This window comes from Ambystoma mexicanum, chromosome 11 (assembly GCF_040938575.1).
Source record: "Ambystoma mexicanum isolate Mex_15411 chromosome 11, UKY_AmexF1_1, whole genome shotgun sequence".
Classification (NCBI taxonomy): Eukaryota; Metazoa; Chordata; class Amphibia; order Caudata; family Ambystomatidae; genus Ambystoma; species Ambystoma mexicanum.
Window position 1 is genome coordinate 697,208,884 of NC_090934.1, and position 21,652 is coordinate 697,230,535.

General features: G+C 46.3%; 1 protein-coding gene across 2 annotated transcripts in view; it reads left to right on the forward strand.

Annotated features, from left to right (window-relative positions):
* EIF3M (eukaryotic translation initiation factor 3 subunit M) overlaps positions 1-21,652 on the forward strand; it is a 219,293-nt gene that overhangs the window by 139,282 nt on the left and 58,359 nt on the right. For both annotated transcript variants that reach the window (XM_069623566.1, XM_069623567.1), the window contains one exon: positions 5,837-5,936. In XM_069623566.1, the coding sequence (XP_069479667.1) occupies positions 5,837-5,936 (100 nt within the window). The remainder of the gene's footprint in view (positions 1-5,836; positions 5,937-21,652) is intronic.

Sequence of the window (21,652 nt, forward strand, 5' to 3'; positions counted from 1 at the left end):
GTAAGAAGTCCAGCTTGAAGCCCGAACACGGTCTTCGGACCCCTTCTATATACAGCCCTACTCCCAATATCGAGGGGATACATCCTTTCGTGAGGATCCAGATTTGGGCATGTTGGAAGAGCAAACTGATACGGGCTACTATGGGGATGATGATGAGGACCAAGAAGAGGAAGACCCGGAGACCTACAGAGTAGATTCCCCGGTAGAGAAAGAACCCCCGATTACCGACTCCCCTGTCGACAATCAACCTCTCCTGAATGAAGTTCTGTCCCGAGCGGCAGAACATTTCCACATTGACACCCAGGGTGCTCAAGAGGAGAGGGACTTCGCAGAAGAGTTAGTTGGAGAAACGAGGCCTGTTGCTCAGGCCATCCCTATCCTTAAGTCTATTCAGAGAAGAATAGACCCTTCACTTTTAAATCCTAACCTCACCAGGGCAGTGAACCCCAGGATTGAGAAACTTTTCAGGGCAGCCCAATCAGACCCACATTATATAAGGGGGCATCTGAAACCGGACTCCCTGGTTGTTACTAACACCCGTAAGAGGGCTGGAACACCCTTGTCATCGTCCGAAGCTCCTCCTGACAAGGAGAGCAAGAAACTGTATGGTTTGGGCAGGAAAGTAGCCTCCACTTCCGCCACCAGGCAAGGATTGCCAACTCCACCACCCTGTTGGCCAGCTACAACTGCCATCAGTGGGAAAAAGTCGCGGCACTCATAGACTCTGCCCCAGAACCCTTAAAGAGCCAGTTGGCACGAGGTGCGGCGGAGGGAAGAGCAGTGTCCGGTTGCATTTTAAAAGCAACCTTTGATGCCGCGGATAACGCCGGCAGATTGATAGGAGAAGGAACTGTTATCAAGAGACACGCTTGGTTACGGCAGTCTGGATTCAAAGCTGAAACCCAAGCATCTTTGTTAGATAAACCGGTGGAGCCGGATCTGTTGTTTGGTAAGGCGGTCGAGGACGCGCTGAAAAATGCCAAGGACGAATATGAGACACTCAAATCCCTAGGCCAACTAACCAACAAACCCCCTAATCAGAGAGGGAATGGCAATTTTCATCGCCCACACGGCCAAAATTCCCAGAGAGGATCTAACTATTCCCGGGGGCAGGGTACACCGTGGAACAATATTAACCAACAGTCTACCCAGGGTTACGGCAGGGGTAATAAAAGAGGACGTGGTAAGGGTAGAGGCAGTCCCAGTAAAGGAGGCGGCATGCCTCCACCAAAACAATGACGCTCCGTTCAGGGTCCCTTCTCACGCAACCCCAGTAGGGGGACACATTTCCTACTTCACCCAAGTTTGGGAAGGGATCACATCAGACAGATGGGTGCTGTCCACAGTATCCGCTGGGTACTGCATAGAACTGTTAGAGCGTCCCCGGAAACATCCTACACGACAAAGAATACATTCTTTGGAACACCAGAAGGTCCTCCTCGAGGAGATTGTCAATCTGCTAGCAAAGGACACGATAGAACTCGTCCCGGGACACCAGGTAAACAAGGATATTTATTCAACTTACTTCCTTGTGCCAAAAAAAGATTTGACAATGCGCCCAGTATTGGACTTACGGCCTGCAAACAAGTATGTCAAGCCCCAAAAATTCTGCATGACTACTCTCCAAGAGGTAATCCCCCTCCTAAAAAAGGGGGATTACATGGCAACATTGGACATGAAAGATGCCTATTTTCATATTTCCATGTTCCCAGCGCACAAAGTACTTGCGCTTCAAGGTGGACAGTCGGCACTACCAGTTCAAGGTACTGCCCTTCGGGATAGCTTCGGCTCCAAGGGTATTCACCAAGGTACTGGCGGTGGCGGCAGCACACCTACGCAGGGAGGCAATTCCGGTGTACCCTTACCTGGACGACTGGCTCATCACGGGGGAGACACCAGTAATTTGCAGAACAAACATCCAAAGGACTATCGACCTCCTCTTCGAATTGGGCTTCTCAATAAATGAGAAAAAGTCAATTCTGGTGCCAAGCACCTCCAAACAGTTCCTAGGAGCTATCCTAGACACTCAAGAGGGGTTGACTTTTCCTTCCGAGGAAAGAATTCGGAATATACTGCTGCAAATTCTGCAATATCAGTCCGGTCTCCAGATAACGGTACGCAAAGCAATGCGGTTGCTGGGCATGATGGCGTCATGTATTTACCTTGTCCCCCACGAGCGCCTGCGCATGCGTCCCATGCAGGAATGGTTGGCGAAACATTGGTCTCAGGCAAGTGGTCAGTGGGACGATCTAGTGGTCGTTTCGCCAACACTTGTACAAAGCCCAAACTAGTGGACAAGAGAAAATCTGTCCAAGGGGAAACCCTTTTACGATCCCGAGATACAGGCGGTATTCGCAACCGATGCATGCCTGACAGGGTGGGGAGCTCACCATCTCCATCACACAGCTTGGGGTCTCTGGTCTCACTCAGTGGCCAAGAATCGCATCAGCCTGCTAGAGCTTCTGGCAGTATTCAGAGTGCTTCAAGCGTTCGAGCCCTACCTGCTAAACCTGTCAGTGCAAATCCGGACGGACAGCACTACAGCCATGTTTTACCTGAACAAGCAAGGAGGGACTCGTTCGCCAAATCTGTCCAAGCTTGCCCAGAATATTTGGAAATGGGCACTCAGACGGAACATCTTCCTGTCATCGCAACATGTTGCAGGGGATCGCAATTCTCTAGCGGATGCTCTAAGCAGAGACCCCCTCCCAGAAGAACACGAATGTGTCTACTCAGAGAAGTCTTAGAAGATATCTTCTCTCAGTGGGGCTTCCCCACTGTAGACCTATTCGCCACAAGCGAAAACGGACTATGCCCAGGATTTGCATCCAGGTTCCCCCAACCAGACTCCCAGGGGAACGCCCTGTGGATGAACTGATCAGGAATGTTTGCGTACGCTTTTCCACCAACTCCTCATCAGGAAGGTGGTCAACAAGATGAACAGAGTCGATGACGCTCGTCCTGGTTGCTCCCATGTGGGCGAGACAACCGTGGTTCCCACACTTACGCAGATTAGCCCTGTGCGAACCGATCAAACTTCCGGCCTGGTACAACCTACTGTTCCAGCACCAAGGTCAAACAGTTCATCCTCAACCCAACTCAATGAACATGGCAGCATGGTTCCTGAGGTCATAGAGTTCGGACATCTCAATTTACCACAGAGGTGTATGGACATCCTAAAAGAATCTAGGAAGCCAAACACGAGGCACTGCTACTTTGACAAATGGAAGAGATTCGTTATCTGGTGCCAGAATAAACAAGTCAACCCAGTTGATTGCACTCCTTCCACTATTGTTGCATACATGCTCCACCTGCTTGGATGCAGGACTGGTTTTTAACTCACTAAAGGTACACCTGCCAGCTCTGTCGGCATACACCACTTCACATAACAAGGTGTCGTGGTGGAGAGTACCAGTAGTGATGGGACCTTAACGTGGTGCTATCTAAGCTCATGTGCCCCCCATTCGAGCCCATGCACAAAAGCAGTCTCAAACACCTGACTTACAAAACGGCCTTCTTAGTAGCAATTACATCTATAAGAAGAGTCAGTGAAATTCAGGCTCTGTCAGTGCAAGATCCCTGCTTTACTGTCCATAAAGATAAACTGGTTTTACGCACACACCCTAGGTTCTCAACTAAGTTTATTTCTAAATTCCACGTGAACCTGTCCATCGAGCTTCCGGCTTTCTTCCAAGACCCACAGAGCTCGGCTGAGGTGAAACTACACACCCTAGATGTGCGTAGGGCGGTCCTCTACTATGTAAACAAGACCAGACCGCTAAGGAAAACAGACCAACTGTTTGTCTCCCTAGCTATAGGCAGAGACGGGGATCGCATCTCTAAAGGTGCCATCTCTAAGTGGATTATTAACTGTATCCAGCTGTGTTACTCCCTTTCTGAAAAAACTCTGCCTTTCACTCCAAGAGCCCACTCTACAAGAGGCATTGGGGCCACTCTGGCTTTCATTGCAAATGTCCCCCTTGACACCATTTGAAAAGCGGCTACCTGGAGCTGTATTCACACTTTTACTCGGCACTACTGCATTGACACCCATTCCAAGACAGATACCCAAGTGGGACAAGCGGTTCCAAGACATTTATTTGCTCATGACCCTTCTCACATCCCACCTCCTTCTTCAGGTACTGCTCGCTAATCTATGCACAGCGTGTGATCTAAGCAGATTCCACAAGCCTCATAAGGGATACATTACTCATCGTAATCGTATTTCTGATGCTTGTATCTGCTTAGATGCACATGCGACCCACCCTTCCTCCCCTCTGAGAGAAGGCGCATGGATGCTTGTAGTCTTACCTTTCTTTATATCTGCTTGGATCATCTGCACTCCCGCTTCTCCTCATGCTACCTTTTGTCAGTAAAAGTACAATCTGAGGGTCCTACACGCGTGAGGGATCATGGGTACAGTGGACGTCACACTAGGGATAGTATTACTGGCACGCCCTGTGTCGACGCCCATTTTCGAGTTTCGAAAAACAAACTGCAATACTCCGCAGCTTCCACTAGATGTCGGCCTATGCACAGCATGTGAATCTAAGCAGATACAAGCATCAGAAATATGATTACGGTGAGTAATGTATCATATATGTATCATATATATTATATCCGCGATGTCGTCGACCCCGAGATGGAAGCCCTCAAGGGACATTGAGTCGACCGCATCGACGTACAGCGCCGTGTGCCGAATTTCTTTTTCCAAACAGCTACCACTAGAAGGCAAGATATCTAAATATGAGGAATATGTGGGAGGAACATCCAGTCGAAAAAATGTTACCAGTGGTAAGTATTTTGTTCTTCTATAGCATCTAGTGCACACACCTTGTTTCTACGGAACATGCCACAAGAATCTGTGCTTCTTCCTCGTCTCTAGTGAGGTCTTCACTCCTCACTAGGTTGTTGCTCTTCTTCCTCGTCCCAGTAGTGACTCACTTGGCTGTTGCTCTTCCTCGTCCCAGTATTATAGTGGTCCCTGTACTCCATGTTCTTCCCCGTTTCAGTGTTTCTTCAGGGAAGTCACACTGTTTGCAGACAAACATGGAAGTATGTGAGGTTCTGTCTTGTGCAGGGTAACTGGGTGAGGGAGGTTAGGGTGTAGGGGAATTATACTGTGTATCTCCCAAGGTGCCATCCCTTGTCCCATAGGGGATTTCCCTCCCCATGTGATCCAGCCGCTGAGTATCGCATCCAGGGGGACTATCGGCAGCGGCCTCACCTCCCTCGCCTAATGGGAAGGGCCTTCCCCCATAGAAGCAGTGATGACATCCTGGGATTGGTCACAGCACCTATAAGTGCAACAGGAATCTGCCCTTTTGCCCATGTCTGACATATGAAAGATGGCACCTAATCTAAAGTTGGGAGTATGTTAAAGTTTCCTGGCCCCTGTATTGATTTTCTGATAGTCTGATAGGTATCCAGTAATATGGTCGCCGAAACTTTGAAGCAAAAAGGCTGTAGTGTGACCCGGTAAAAGTGTTTACATTATACCAAACAAGGGTTGCAGGGGTGTCCCCCGCTCCCTTTGTGCGGTATAATGGGTCCAGGGGTTGCAGGGACCACACCGCAGCATTTTTTCCACGATTTCTTTAAAAACTGCTGTTTTCGGTGCAATTTTATTACATGGAACCGTCTGATATTCCCAGGTGACCCAGACTTAGCACCTTCGCAATTATCTGAGAAAGTTAATCTTTCAGTCACTTGGATTTTTATTTCTGTGAATTCAGATTTAGATGGAAATGAATGATTCCGTTCAATGAAACGAGTGAGTTATTGTGGAGAACTTGTTTTCAGAAACATTGTAACAAACAATTCTTTTTGTTTTTAGATGCATTGTACGAGCATTAAAGGATCCAAAAGCATTTCTTCTTGACCACCTTCTTTCCCTAAAACCTGTTAAATTCTTGGAAGGAGAACTTATTCATGATGTAAGATTTCATTTAGTTTTTTTTTTTTAACCCAAACCTGCCATTGCTTTGCATTATGAAGTTTTGTGTGTTTTCTTTAAAGTCTCTCTTGGGTAAAAAGGTGGGGCTCTGGTTTTAGAATGTTCTCCTTGATAAGCTGTCCGGTTTTCAGACTTAAGTGAACTTTTTTTTGTTAATGGTGTTAGGCATATTTTCCTTAAGCCATGTTTTCAGGGTCTTTAGGTGTATCTTCCTGACTATTAGTTATTCCATCAAACTCCCAGAGTCGTCGTAGTGATAGTCCCAGCCTGGGTCTAACTCTCAGGAGGTAGAAGGGGGATGGTTCACAGGTACAGTATACACTACATACCGAGAAAGAGATTTCCCCCCACAGTCCTTCTATTAAATAAAAATAATCTATACGTAAGAAAAGGCAAAGAGAAAAGCAATAAATTATTAAGTGCTATGTAAAAGCTTTTTATCATGGCTGGCAAGCTGAAGTAGAGACCAAGTGAGGCCAGTAGTGTGAGTACGGGCAGCCGTTTGATGGAAGAGTTACCTTTTTGTCAAGTGCCCCCAGGGAGCATTTCCTGGCGTTCTGGTGGAGGGATGCCCTCAATAGTTCCGTGAAGATGAATAAGAGGCCCAGGGATGAAGAAATTTACACAGAAAAGACTCTGCAGCAGTTCTGAAGAATCGGGCGAGTATTATCCTGTGACGAAAAAAAAAGTTCTACAGAATGCCATTGGTGCTTTACGGTGGCAGTTGGGCAACTTGTTCAGTGACCACTGAGAAATCTAGTGGTGTCTCAATGGCGCAGATGGGAGCCTAAAACCCTTGGGAAGAGCATTTCTTTTTTTTTTTAAAAAAATGTTTTAGTTTTAGACAACATGAATCAAACTTACATTATCGATGCATTGTTCATGGTTTGCGCGTGTAGTGCCCTGCCCTCCCCTCCGACCCCTCCCTTCCAAGACCACAATTTGTTCATCAGTTCCATCTGTGCCAAACTCCGAGCTCGGGCTGCCTACTTCGTCCTAGGTAGCGTCTTCCTCTCTAGGATGAAATAATGGCACTGTGAGCGCCACCCATTGATGTAAGTCTTCATTGGTATCAAGCCTCTGTTATTGCAGTGCATTCTCCCATGCTCCCGTTTACGCTGTCACCCACCTCAGGAGATCCCCCCCCCACAGTGCCATACTTGGGCTCTTAGTGCTTTTCCATCCCATATATATGCGTCTCTTCGCTATTATGTATATCAAATCCTTTAGCTTGTTTAGAGGTTCATTCTTCCTGCTTCTTTTGTATCTGCCCAAGATGCATGCTGCCGGTGTCTGCACATCTATATCGATGCCTGTCTCTGCCACTTTTGCAGCTACCTGTGTCCAGAAAACTCATATCATTCGGCATCCCCAGAACATGTGAGACATTCCTGCCCTGGGTTTGTTACATTTGGGACATTCCTGGGCTCTCGCCCCTCTGAACTTTGAGTTAACTTCCGGTGTGAGGTACGCTCTGTTGATGATGTAGAACTGTATGAGCTGCAAGCGGGCGTTCCTGGAGACCTTTTTGTGGTAGTGGGTTATATTCCCCCATTCCCAGTCTTTGAATTCCAGGCCCAGTTTATTTTCCCATTTCGCTTTACATTTGAGTTCTTGCTTGGTTGTGCTGTCCAATAGCGCTTCGTAAAGCTGTGAGGTTCCATGTCTCCCCCCCCCCCCCCCCCACCCCTTCAGCTGTGTTCAGCATGGTTTCGATAATCTTGTGTTCTGCTTCCGGATTCGTAGCCTCTGGCCATCTGTCGGCTCTATGGAGCAGAAACTGCCCTGTCGGCAGTCCCGTGGCCTCATTGAGCTCAGCGAACGTAAGGATTCCCTGTTCGTTCACCAGGTCTCCCAATGTAGCCACACCATGGGGTTCCCACTTACTTTGCGTTTGCCCCCAGGGTCTATTTACCATGATTGCTGCTATAGGAATCTGTGGGGAGTACGGGTCGTCTATCTTTGCTGTCTTGCAGGCTAGTTTCCAGAGCTGGGTCCCAGCTTCACCAAGTATGGGCTGTTTTGTGTTGCACTTGCTGGGACCCAGAGCAGAGTAAATCCCTGAGTAGCATCTGGGGAATGGCCGGTTGTGAGAGTCGGGTGTCTGTCGTGATCTCATCCGCCATCCATTTCACTACATGTTTCAGTTGACCCGCCAAGTAGTATAGTTCAGAGTTGGGGATTTTCATGCCTCCCTTTTCATAGGGTCTTTGTAATACCTCTAGCGCTACTGTCTTCCTCCCTGCCAAAGGAACCGTCTGCAGAACTTATTTACATCCTTGAACTGAGGGGGGATGTTGAATGGGACATTGGTTAAGTAGTGTAGAAGCCGGGGTAGCACCACCATTTTAAGCAGTCCAGCCCTCCCTGCCACTGAGTGGTAGTTTGCCCCAGAAGTCCATTGATTTCTCTAGGGTATCCTTGGCTCTTACACTGTTTAGGGCATGTTCAATTTTGGGGTTGCGATGAATGGTAATTCTCAAGTATTTAAAGGAGGTAGTCCTCCATTGGAGGGCCATGATAGGGAGGCATCCGGCCACGTCCCCACTTATTGCAGCCAGGGGGTAGTGGCAAGACTTTTGCTTGTTAATCTGGATCCCAGTATATCTATAAAACCTGTCAACAGTCTCTAGAATGTATAGCAGTATGTGTTCCGGTTTATGTAGGTGTAGGAGTGTCGTCAGCATACATTGAGATGAGATGGGTCACCCCGTCCATCACTATGCCCCCATCCCCATATTCCTGTCGTAGGTAAGCAGCTATGGGTTTAATAGCCATGATGTATAACATGGGGGAGAGTGGGCATCCTTGTTGCGTGCCTCTGTGGAAGGACCGTTTATCATGTATGTTTTGTTTGTGCGCACTCTGGCCGTGGGTATGGTGTATATGAGTTGAGTCCATTTTAAGAAGGCTGGCCCTATTCCCATTTTCGTCATGGTGGCATACAGCCATTTCCACCAGACTGAATCGAAAGCCTTAGTGGCGTCTAGGGACGCCACAGCATATTTCTCAGGCCTGTTATTAGTGCTGTATATGACATGGTGCAACCTGTGCAGGTTCTCAGTATAGTGCGCCCTGGCACATAACTCGGCTGATCTTGGTGGAATAATAGGGGGACTTCTTGCGCAGGGCCATTAGGGTCATGTTATCTGCATTTAACATGGATAAGGGCCTGTACGAGCCGCACTCCTCGCCGACCAGGTTCTAAAAGTGGGATGATTACAGCTTCCCTCATGGTTTCTGGAAGGGTACCTGTCTTGTATGCCTCGTTAAACACCTGGGCTAATAGTGGTGCTAGGACCTCCTCATATGTCTTATAAAACTCCCCCGGGAGACCGTCCATACCCGGGGTTTTGCCGGACGGTAGGGATCTGATGGTGACCAACACCTGCTCCGGGGTGATGGGTTCGTCTAGAGCCTCTGCCATTTGTGTCTCTATTTTGGGCAGCTTAATGATGTCTAGGACGTCTTCTATTTCGGTGTCTGTGGGCGACGTAGTGCTGGCACAGAGATCCTGATAAAACTCAGAGAATACCGAATTTATTTCTATCTGCGTGTGTGCTGTTGAGCCATCCGGTTTACGGACGTGGCAGATGGGTCTCCTGGGGGCTTCTCTTTTGTACAGCCAAGCTAGTAGCTTCCCTAGTTTGTCCCCAAGGGCATGGCTTCTCTCAATATATTTTGTGTGGCTTAGTTTCCCGAGTTTTCCCCAATATGTTAGGCAGGCTTGTCTAAGCTCAACCTCCTTTTGCAGAGGTTCAGGAGTTTGAGTCGGCCCTCGCTTTTAGCTCCCCCAGCTCTTTTTCAGAGCCTTCTAATGAGGCTATGATGGATCTTTGGGCTGCCCCTACAGCCGCAATCATTTCCCCCCTCATGACTACTTTGTATGCTTCCCATACCGTACCGATATGTCGTACACTATTTACGTTCGTCTGCCAGATGCCCAGTGTGCTTTCTCTTATTGGGTACAGCATTTATTCTCGATCCAGTGATTACAAGGTATGAGGTTGGGCCTCAGGAACAGAAAGTAGTCTGCTACGGTTGCAGGTGAGGCAGGGTTCCCACGCCATCCTTGGGCATAGGATTTTGCTTCTGAGGATAGAGTTGGATTGGGGAGACCAAAAGGAAAAATGAATGTTGAAGAATATTTGAAAATTACTCTTGAAAGGAGCCAGCCAAGGAATGCTTACCCGGAAGTTGGGTTGAGCAGTGCAGTTGCAGGAATTTAGGCAACACAGGGCTCTAGTGATTTCTAGGTGAGTGAACGGAGCCAGAGTGCTTGCATGATGTCCTTGCATGAAGATTATATTGTCAGTGGGACATGGATCCTTGCCAGATAGGGGTTGCCCCCTTGTTGGGGAGAATTCTCAGAAAGGTGCTCCCTCCACCTTAGAGACCCCCAGCAACTTTGACTTGATTGTTTTTTAACCTGGAGAGAGTGAGACCCTTTTTCCCCACTCTTATGTATTTTAGTGTGATTTTTGAGCTTTGTATTTTCTTTTGGTTATGGAGCGTGACAAACGCCATAGGCATCATCTTTTACATTGTCACAGAGCACCTTCAGTGCAGTGACATAGGGAGGTCTTCCAGATTTCCCCTACGTTTAAATACCTGCTCTGGGATAGACTACTGTTTCCCAGAGCAGTAAAGTGAAATTAACTTTACTTGCATTTGTAACTTTCTAGACCCATGTTGGGGAGAATGCTCATAAATGTGCTAATTCCCTTCACCTTAGAGACCCCCAGCAACTTTGCTGGATTTTTGAGGACATTATTTTTTTTACCTGGTGAGTGAGCGCCTTTTTTCCCACTCTCTCATGTATGTGTTTTTACTCTTGTGTTCTTTGATTATGGAGTTTTAGACAACTCCATAGGCATCATCTTTTCATGTGTGTCACACAGCACCCTCAATGCAGTGACGCAGGGGAAGCCTTTTAGGCAGTCCCAAGGTTTAAATACCTTCACTGGGGTAAACTACTGTTTCCCAGAGAATGTAAAGTGAAATTGACTTTACTAGTCTCTTTAAATTCCTAGACCCAGCACACTCTTACAATGGAGTGCTGGAGGGGTTACTTTGTATCCCTTATGTCTATAAACTCATGTATCAGTCAAATGCTATCCTTTCCTCTCGAAATGGCTGGTGGCAGTGGTTTTACAGCGAACTACCATGATTTTTCCCGACCGCGAACACCGGTAGCGTTAAATCGCGTGAGCCATGTTTTTCAAGATGGCGTCTGAGTCCCCTTTGTTTAAACCGGTCCCCCTCTTCTTTTTTTGCCATTTCATTTTGGAAAGGTCCTGTTAGTTTGTCTCTGTACGCCAAACCAGGTTTGGTCCCTTTGTTACTACGCCTTTGGCGGGCTTCAGTTCTGAAGACCGCCTCTTGCGCCCGAGTGTCTGGGGTGGGCTGGAAGTGAGGGAAGTGCCTGAAACTCCCTGTGCTTAGTCTCCTAGGAGACCCAAATGCACTCTGGTGTGATTGGCTGGCTGACTGTCTGGTAAGTTAAGCCACCCTGCTGGGTGAGTGGCAGCTAGGCTGGAATGAATGGGAGGAAACTGGATAAAAGGAGAGTCGCTTGGCTTGGAAGGCAGTCGACCACTGGAACGAAAGAACTAAAGACTAGATTGAAGAGGACTGCTGCTGCAACTCCTGGATCATGGGTTTGCCCGGTGAAGCCTTGCTGCAGGTCCGAATCGCCAAGTTCATCTCGACAGAGAAGCCCTTCAGGGACGACTTCTCCCTTTTTGGTGGGACCAATCAAGTCGACCCATAAGCCACCTGGATACCATTCTCGGAGCTGGTTGTATTTCCTCAGAGTGCTGCAGGAAACCGAATAACCAGGTAGAGGGACACCAGTTTGTGTGCTTGTCTACAGCTACCGGAATTGAAGATTTCTTAGCCAGCTTTTTTTGACCAGTCCCAGTCCAGTGTAAGAGTCCCCCGACATCCTCCCTCTTGTCCCCACGACTGAGGCTCGGGAACAGCGAGATCTGCAGGCACTGCCAGGAACAGAAGTCTTCAGCTACATCTTTTTCTTCATTGCAAGGTACTGTGAAAACTCGACCGAGAGAACGTACCTCTCACTGCGAAAGTGCTTGAAACTTTGGCAACTTGCAGGCCTAGTCAGCTTGTGACCCAACATACAAATCTTTCTTTTACAAACTTCTTCTGAGAACTCTTGCAAAGACTTCTCCGTTTAACTACCAGAACTGCCTATCCTATACAAGACATTAGACCATTGACTTTGGCCTAACCTATTGCATTGAATTGACTCCTCTGCTGAACTCAAAATATTTGCACTGTCTAAAAGTAACTAATCTTCTTTTTATTAACCTATGCCTTTTTGCTCCTACTTCAAATGCTCTGAATGCCATTTTGCTACTCCTTCTGAGTAGTTTAAACACCTCAGAATCTGATAGTGTGAAGTACTGAAGTATATTTTTGTGTGCTATAAATTGCCTCCTTCTAGTGAATGTATTATGACTGACTGTGAAATAAATCAATAGGTGTTTTACCAAGAAACCTTGAGTGTAAGAGTTTATTTGGATACTTGTAATTGAAGACCTCTGTGTAACATCCTTACAGCTCACATTCTCCTCTTGAGATAAGCCTGGCTGCTTAGCAACACTACCACAAAACTGTGTATTACAGACTTACACCAAAGGTTGGTTTTGCTTACACCTGTAGTCCTAGTTGTGTGTAGTGGTCCCAAAGGGTACTGCATACAAACTCTGCCCAACAACCCAGCACACACTGTCTTACAATAGGGTGCTGGAGTGGTTACCTAGTATCCCCTTTTGTTTAACTTCCAATGTAAAATGTTTGGTACCCTTTCCTCACTGAATGGCTGGTGACAGTGGCTTCGTTTTTACTACCGTAGTCTGCATTTGCCGCGGGCTACGTTTGCAGCCGCAGTAAAGCACCCAAGGGTGCCATTTTTGTCAAAATGGCCCGGTCTTCTTTTTTCGCCATTTCTTTGTGGAAAGGTCCTCCTTGATATTTACTCTGCGCGCCAAACCAGGTTTGGTCCCTTGGTTAGTTTTGTCTTTAGCGGGATTCACGAGTGAAGCCCGCCTCTGGCTCCAGGGTGTCTGGGGTAGGCAGGAAGTGAGGGTGGTGCCTGAAACTCCCTGTGCTTAGTCTCCTAGGAGACCCAAATGCACTCTGCGATGATTGGCCGGCTGACTGTCCGGCAAGGACAGCCACCCTGCTGGGTGACTGACAGCTAGGCTGGAATGAAAGGGAGAGACCTGTATAAAGGTGAGTCTTTTGGCTTGGAAGGTAGCGTCGACCACTGGATGAAGGAACCGAAAAACTTTAAAGATACGCCTGCTGCAACTCCTGGCCCTTTGGTTTGCCCACTGAAGCTCTGCTACTGTGCTGAAGCTCCAAATTCACCTCAACTCGAGAAGCCCTGCCAGGACTACTTCTCCCCTTGTTGGCGGGACCAATCAACTCCAAAGTAAGCCACATGGAGCCATCCTCTCACAGCTGGTTGAATTTCCACTGCAGTTGCTGCTGGAAACCGTAGAGCCAGGGAGAGGAACACCCGTTTGTGTGTGTTGCTTTTAAGTAGGCCAAGAGCTCCAGGAAGATCCTGCGCACTCCCACGAAGCAGGACTGACCGAGCCAGAGCCACCTCAACAGAGTGCTGGACCCCAGATGCAAGGAAAACCCATCTCAACAGCCAGGATTCCGCAGTGGTGCTCTTTGCTGAGACGCAAGGAGCTGAAACCGCAAAGTGCCACTGAATAGAAGTTGGTCCTTTTCTGTCGCTGACCGTCCCGTTGCACTGCAGGAGTCTTCTAGACGTCCTCCCTCTTGTGTCCACGACTGAGGCCCAGGAACACAGGATCTGCTGAGCTGCACAGGAACAGAAGCCAGCTGGAACCGTTTTTTTCTAACCAAAGGTACTGCAAAGTCTAAGAATGTACCTCTTGTTGTGTAACCTCACTTGTTCTCAGTGGAGACTTGTCTTGGTTGCTTCTGTAGAGTTGCTATCAGCTTCTTTACCTCACAAGCTTAATCCGCTTGTGGCCCTACTATTGTTTTCTTCTTTTCTTCAAAGACTTCTAAATCCTTGTGCAAGACCTTTACTTACCTGCAAGAATTGCTTGAGCTCACCTAAAGTTTTGCCCAATTGACATTGGCCTGGCCTGGCTCCCTGAATGGCTCTTCTTCCTCTGACATGACGTTGTGTTTTGCCTTCCTTCCAGGAAGGGGTTAACTAACTTTGCATTGGGGGTTACCAAAAGTACTTACTTGCTTCAGAATATTTGAGATCTCTTGTTTGATTCTAATAACCTTTTTCTTTGACAAACTCCTATTGTTCTAAATGCAACAGTGATATATTAATGTCCAAAGTGGTGAGGGTCTTAATGGACAATACTACCGCAATGTTTTACATCCCGAAGTAGGGGGGGGGGGCATCAGATCTCCTGCGCTCTCCAGAGAGGCGCAGGAGTTGTGCCACTAGGCCGTCATCCATGGGATGTTCCTCATTCCTTTCATCTGACGGGAGTCAAAAACACTGTTGCTGACTCCCTCAGCAGGGAGCTGCGCTCTTGCCACGAGTGGGAGCTTCGGCAGGATCAAGTGGACAACCTCTTCCTCAAGTGGGGCAGTCCCCAGATTGATCTGTTTGCGACGGCGATGAACACCACATGCCAGAGGTTTTCCAGCCGGGGATCATGGAGGACACATGCTCCTTCCCTTGGGAAGGCCTGTTCCTGTACGCGTTCCCTCTGTTGCCGCCGCCGCTGCTATTATGAGTCATTAGTCAACTCAGACAGTGCCGGTGCAGGATAATCCTTGTAGCGCCAGCGTGGGCGAGGCAAATCTGGTACCCGGACCTTCTTAGCATGTCAGCGTCCCCTCCAGTCAAGCTACCGGTTGTCGTGGATCTTCTCGCCAGAGGAGGCTGCGCAGTCCTGCACCAAGACCCAGGATCGCTGAACCCGAAGGCCTGGCTCCTGCAGCATTAGAGTTTGGTGGTTACGAGCTGCCTGCGGACTGGGCCAGGGCATCGTCGACTCTGAAGTGAAGCGTTTTGCAGCTTGGTGTCGGTCTCAGAAGATTAACCGTCTGAGGGTCACGGCACCCCTAGCCCTTCTGTACTCGTTGGCTAAGTCGGGGCTGGCGCACGCCTCCATTGTGCATCTGGCGGCTATCTCCCGCTACACCAGGTCTCCAGGACGGTATTCTGTTTGACTAGGCTCATGGGGGCCCCATTCGAGCCGATGCATCAAGCTCTGCTCAAGTTACTGACTTGGAAGACAGCTTTCCTCATGGCCATCACCTCTGCCAGGAGGGTAGGTGAGATCCTGTCCTGCCTTACTTGACTTTCCACGAGACGAGGGTGGTACTGTGGACGCACCCCTCCTTCATGCCCAAGGTTCAGTCAGAATTTCATCTCAACTAGCTGTGGGGTACATTTGCCAGCTCCAACAGAAACCCCCTTACCACAAAAACCACATTACCCATTTCACCAAAAAAAGCGACTGTGCTTTCTTTCCCTGGTGCAGGGGTGCCAAGCTTTCAACACTGCCACTACAAAGAATGGCTGCATTTGCTTCTTTCATCTAAATCCAGCAGAAAATGACCTCTGCTCAGAACAGCATCACCTTTTTCTGTTCTGTCATGTTGAATACTAAAACTGCGCACATGACTCCCAAGGCGGCTTTGAAATTTGCTCTTGAGTCATTTTCCACAAATATTGTGCCCTTCAAGGAAACTCCTCCTGACATGTTTCATTTCTGCCGAGTAGCAAGAGGTGAGGCAAAATCATTCCCAGAGCAGCTGCGGTGCTGGGAAACCACTTGAAAGGCCAAGAATTTGGATTTCTACTGAAACACGGCTTGAATTTAATTTTGGAAACATTAACTCACGCAAAGTACTTCAAAGGAAGCTCGCTCTCTCTCACTTGCTATGTGTCGGTTTCAAAGAACCCATTTGCCAAGCATATTCCTGTGTACAGAAACTGACCAGAGCTATAAAAAGCTTTCAGAAAGTTAATGCCAAAGAAAATGTGTGCTACAGAAACCGCATTGGGAATCTCAAAATGAACTGAAATAAACACACGTGTGAAATCTGCTTTTGCAAAAGCAAGATAACTGCTCTTTTGAAAGCTAAATGTGAAATCATCCCAATATTTGCACAGAAACAGTATATGTGTGGGGATGGGGTGGTTTAAATATATATTCTATTTATTTACAAAAAGACTTGGGTTCTGGGGAAGAAAGAGAGAAGAAAAAGGAAATGTTTAAGACTCCAGAACCAGTTTGGCAAGGCAGGCACTTCAAAGGTATCCAGCTGCATGGGAAAGGAAGCCCCATTACAAATACGAAAGGGGCAAGGTGTGGAAATTTGTGACCTCATCGGACTGGCTGGCATTTCCCCAGCAAGGGACAATGGACCAATGGGAATTAGCACTTCACAAAGAAGTGCGAGTTCCCTTCCATTCAAACTGGAGGACTTCAAAGGGGGAGTCATAGCACCCCTTGTGCAAGCTGACCAGGGGAAGACATTTGGCTGGTGGTCGGAAAGACCGCCTGTTAGGCAGAATTGCAGGCAGTACCCTCTGGGAACACCACACACAATTGGGACTACAGGTGTAAGCAAAAACTAACCTTTGGTATAAGTCTGTACCACACACTTTTGGTAGCGAGCTGAGCGGCCAGGCTGATCTAAAGATGGAATGTGAGCCGTAGAAGTAGTTACACAGGAGTATCACACAGTTGTTCAAGTAAACACTTACACTCAAGGTTTCTTGGTAAAAAATACTTAAACATTTATTTACACAGTCATTTAGAAAACTTTCACTAGTAGAAATAAACTCCATATTAAACACCAATATACTACAGTATCAAACTAAGTTATAAAGACAGTTTGCGCTTCCCCTGAAAAAGGAGCCAAATGGCACTTCAGTACATTTAAATACGAACCAAAAGCATTGGTTTGTACAAAGGGTTTGAACCTTTGCATTGTCTAAAAGAAGGGTTTTCTATGTACCAGGAGGGTCAGTTTGATTAAATAGGCCAGGCCAAAGTCAATAGTCTAGTGTTCTTGGATAGGATAGCACAGTTCTGGTACAAATGGAGAAGTCTTTGTAAAAGTTTTTAGAAGTAGTTCAGACGATAAAAAAGATATGCTGGGTCACAAGCTGATTAGGCCTGTGAGTTGGGAAAGTTTCACAGTTGGGCTCTCTCAACCGTATGACACAGTACCTTAAAGTGGAGCAAAAAGATGCAGCTGAAGACGTTGGTTCCTGCAGGTCTCGCTGTTCCTGAGCCTTCGTCATGGGGACAAGAGGGAGGTGGTCAGGGGACTCGTGCACTGCACGGGATCGTTGTTGGAGCAAACAAAACGGCGCACTTCAGCTCAAGTAGCCGTGGCTTCCAAACGCAAACTGGTGTCGTTCCCCCTGGTTAACCTTAACCAGCTCCGAGAATGGTATCTTGGCGTTTGCTGAGTTGATTGGTCCCACCAACTCAAAGGAAGAAGTCGTCCTTGAAGGAGTTTCTCTGTCGATTTGGAGATATGGCAATTCAAGGTTGCAGCAGGGCTTCACCGGGCAAACAACGACTCGCCTTTTAAACAGTTTTCTCCCATTCATTCCAGCCTTGCTGCCACGCACCAAGTGGGGTGGCTGTCCTTGCCGGATAGTCATCCAGCCAATCACATCAGAGTGCATTTGGGTCTCCTAGGAGACCAAGCACAGGGAGTTTCAGGCACCTCCCTCACTTCCTGCCCACCCCAGACACTCAGACGCCATGGGCGGACTTCAGTCCTGAAGCCAGCCAAAGGCTCACGAACAAAGGGACCAAACCTGGTTTGGCGCGCAGAGTTAAACACTAGAAGGACCTTGCCACAAAGAAACAGCAAAAAAAGATGACCGGAGTCTGTTTTTACAGAGGGGTCTTGGGCGCCATATTGAAAAACCTGGCAGCCACGATTTTAGCTACCAGTGTTCGCGGTCGGGAAAAAACATGGTAGTTAGTTATAAAACCACTTCCACCAGCCATTTCAATAGGAAAGGGTAGCTTTTGACAGCTAAAATAGTGTTTAGACATAAGGGATATTAAGTAACCCCTCCAGCACTCTATCCGAAGATAGTTTGTGCTGGGTGTATGAATTTAAAAAGACTGGTTAAGTCAATTTAACTTTGCATTCCCTGAGGAACAGTAGTTCATCCGAGAGAAGTTATTTAAACTTAGGGGAGTCCAAAGGACACCCCTGTGCCACTACACTGAAGGTGCTGTGTGACACAACAATACAAAGATGATGCATTATGGGGTTATCTAAAACTCCATAGCAAAAAGAACACTAGAGTAAAACATATTGAAAATGAAAAGTTCAAAGTCCCAAAATAATACAAAAGAGCTGGAGGGGGCTCTAAGGTAGAGGGAATTTAGCACTTGGGTGAGAATTCTCCCTAACCGCCCACATTTGGGGACAAATCCAGCCCATTTTGGTTTAAAAGACTTTTTACATTAAGACATTTATTTCAGTAATCTGAATAAGCAGTAATGTGAAGTTATGACAGTTGTAATGTAATTTTTGTACAAGTAAAATAAGACCATGTGGGTCTTTCTGACATGTGGATGTGAACAGCAGTAAAAAGGCATTCCTGGGGAAAGAAGTGTAAATGGCACAGATATGAAACTTGATGAAAATATGTCCAAAATAAAAGGTTTTCCATGAGAAATTGCAAGAGTGCCAAAAGGGTGAAGCAGCATCGCACACACTGGGCGTTTGAACCAGTATATTCCTTGTGAAATATGGGATTTGCCTATCTGATTTGTATAATGGTGACGTTTGTAAATATAAGAGTTTTGTTCCATAACTTTTTTTGGTAAAAGTAACTGTGGTGAAACAAAGCCAGTCATAAAAAACGCCCACACTTAAACTGTTGTCCCTTCCTTGGAACCAATCCACCTGCAGGGAGGAGGGGGACACCCTTAGCCTGACATATTCCATTCAAGGGGTATGTTCACATTACTAAAGCCCACATTGTAAAAATCCTGTCATCCTGCCTATATAAGGAGGAGGCATAGGGAGATTCAGAACATTAAAAAAATCCAGACATTCAAAATTCCCCTGCAAGACTCCAAGACTCAAGAACCAGATCCAAAGGTAGCTGATGCCGAACCACCTATCCTGATCCTAGATCCCGGCAGAACCACCCATCTAGGTCCAGGCAGAACCACTAAATCCAGGGAGAAGAGGCGAGGCCGCTGATCCCCTTAGGGGAATCCAGAGACCAGACCCCGTTTGCCCAGCTGTTCCCATAAAGGAGAGCCCAGCCGCTGCCCAGTGACCAGACCCTGGCCTCGCCGTCCAGAGACCCGGCTAAGCTGTCCCAATAACCCAACTCTGGTGCATTTTGTAAGTGTCACCCTCCCCTAGCCCAAATATGCATAAACCCTCTGTTATCTTGCATTCTGTCCAAACCCTATACAAATCCCAGAAGAAACCATAGTAATTTCCCCAAATTGTCAGCATCCTCGGTTTATCCTGTCCTTAGAAGAATCCGTGTTAGTCTCCATGTTTTAGTGTAATTCTGTTCAAATCATTTTAGCTATTTATGTACTTCATTAGTACCATTTTTGAGAAAAAGTAATTCCCATATAAAGAGAAACGCAGCGCGAATTACTTAAAATTGCAAATTAACCTCCTTGCGTGCAGGGTCTTTCTTTAATGATCTAGTCACTAAAATCCAGTCTCAGTAGAACAAATCATTTTTGTTAACAAAACCGAGTTTGCCCGTGAAGTCGTTTTTATTATAAAATCCGATTTTACTTTCCTATAAAGAAACCCATTCTGCCACCTCCATAAAAAGTCATCATTTCACTTCAGGAACCTACCTGGTATGTGCCTTTTGTCACTCAGAATAATCGATGTTGACTGTTTAGCTCATTTCCTTAGCTGTTTGATGTTTAAATCTGTGAAAAAAGAAGAAATTGGAATTCGGCCACGTGATTTTTTTTTTTTTTTTTTTTTTTTGCTGCATTGCTTTCCTTCAAATAGGTTTTTGGGATCACTTTACAACAAACATGACCATGGCTCTGTGCACACTTTTTGGCATAAACTATGCAAAAATAACTTTTCTTTCTTTTCCTCAATTTTGTTTTACCATATATATGTTTTAATTTTTACAGCAAAAATAGGTATATGCAAATTCTTAACTTAGAAATATTGTAGACAAATAATACATCAACATAATAATTTCAAAATAAAGCATTTCCTCATAATGTTACTCAATTCAAATACTGTACAACACATAAATAAATTCCCTTTAGATTGTTGTCTCATTGTAAATCTCAAGATTTGCACTATGAGTTCATTTGCTATTTATTCAAAATAGCACCAGTCCAAATGCTTCAGAGTTCATTCTGTAACTTCTGGCAGATTTTCTGCTTGTTGGTTTGACTCTCTCCTGCACATTTCCTATTTTTTCATTGCTTTCCCAAGTCTATTTTCTTACCTGTATTCATGTTGTTGTAGTACCCTGCTTTGTAGTTTTTAAGCTTTCTTGCCTTTTAGTACAGCCACACAAATTCTTGACCTGTCCATTCTACCGCACATGTAAACTGACCTCTAATTATCTTGTGATTTCCGAGTGCCATTTTGCTCATTTTTTAAGGTTTTTTCATTTCGTTTTTGGCCTCCCATTTTGGGGTGGAAGACCGAATTTCCAATCCGATTTTTATTTATTTATTTTATTTTTTCCCCTCTGATTTGTGACTCCTTGCCATTCCTTTCCACCCACACAGCTTACCCAGCAGGTGTTTGCGGGAGTGTTGCAGGGGGTGTGCCTAACAGTTGTGCTATCTACAAGTATGTCCAAAAAGTGACTTTGCTTCCACATCCATTAAACATGTGTCAAATTTCAGAAAGTTAAATTGTGTATCATAACATTTCGCTGTATTATCACCCGACTGGTGATTGCTGCCCTAAATTTGATTTGTTTGATTTTGAATTTAAAAATAAATATTTCATTATTACACACCGGCCTGGTTCATGGTCCATTGCGACATGGGGTGTTTTTCATAGGGGGGTGGGGGTTTGTGAGATGGGTTGGGTGCCTTCTCAAAGCAGAATCCAAAATCCTTAAAATTAAAAGCGTTATTGTGCGCTACATCCATCACCAGTGGAAAGAGTCCTGGTCTGGAGTGTGCCTTCATTTAAATCCGTGACAGAGCCCTTGGTGTGTTTTTTTCCGATGCCTTCATAACTGTTAGGCAGAATTGCATGCAGTAACGTCTGGGACCACCACACACAGTTAGGACTACAGGTGTAAGCAAAACCAACCTTTTGGTATAAGTCTGTACTACACAGTTTGTGGTAGCGAGCTGAGCATTGAGGCTTATCTGAAGACGGAATGTGAGCAGTACAAGGATGTTACACAGAGGTCTTACAATCACAGTGGTTCAAGTAGACACTAACACTCAAGGTTTCTTGGTAAAACACTTATTAATTTATTACACAATCATTTAGAAAACATTCACTACAAGGAGGCAACTATACACAAATACACTTCAATATCAACCCAATAAGTTCCAAACAAATTAGGCTTCCCTGGAGCAAAATGGCTTTGTTACTTTCAATGGGAGTAAAAAGGCACAAGTTAGCATATAGATCACAAGTACTTTCTTGGGCAGTGCTAATAGCTTTAGTTCATTAGAGGACTTGATT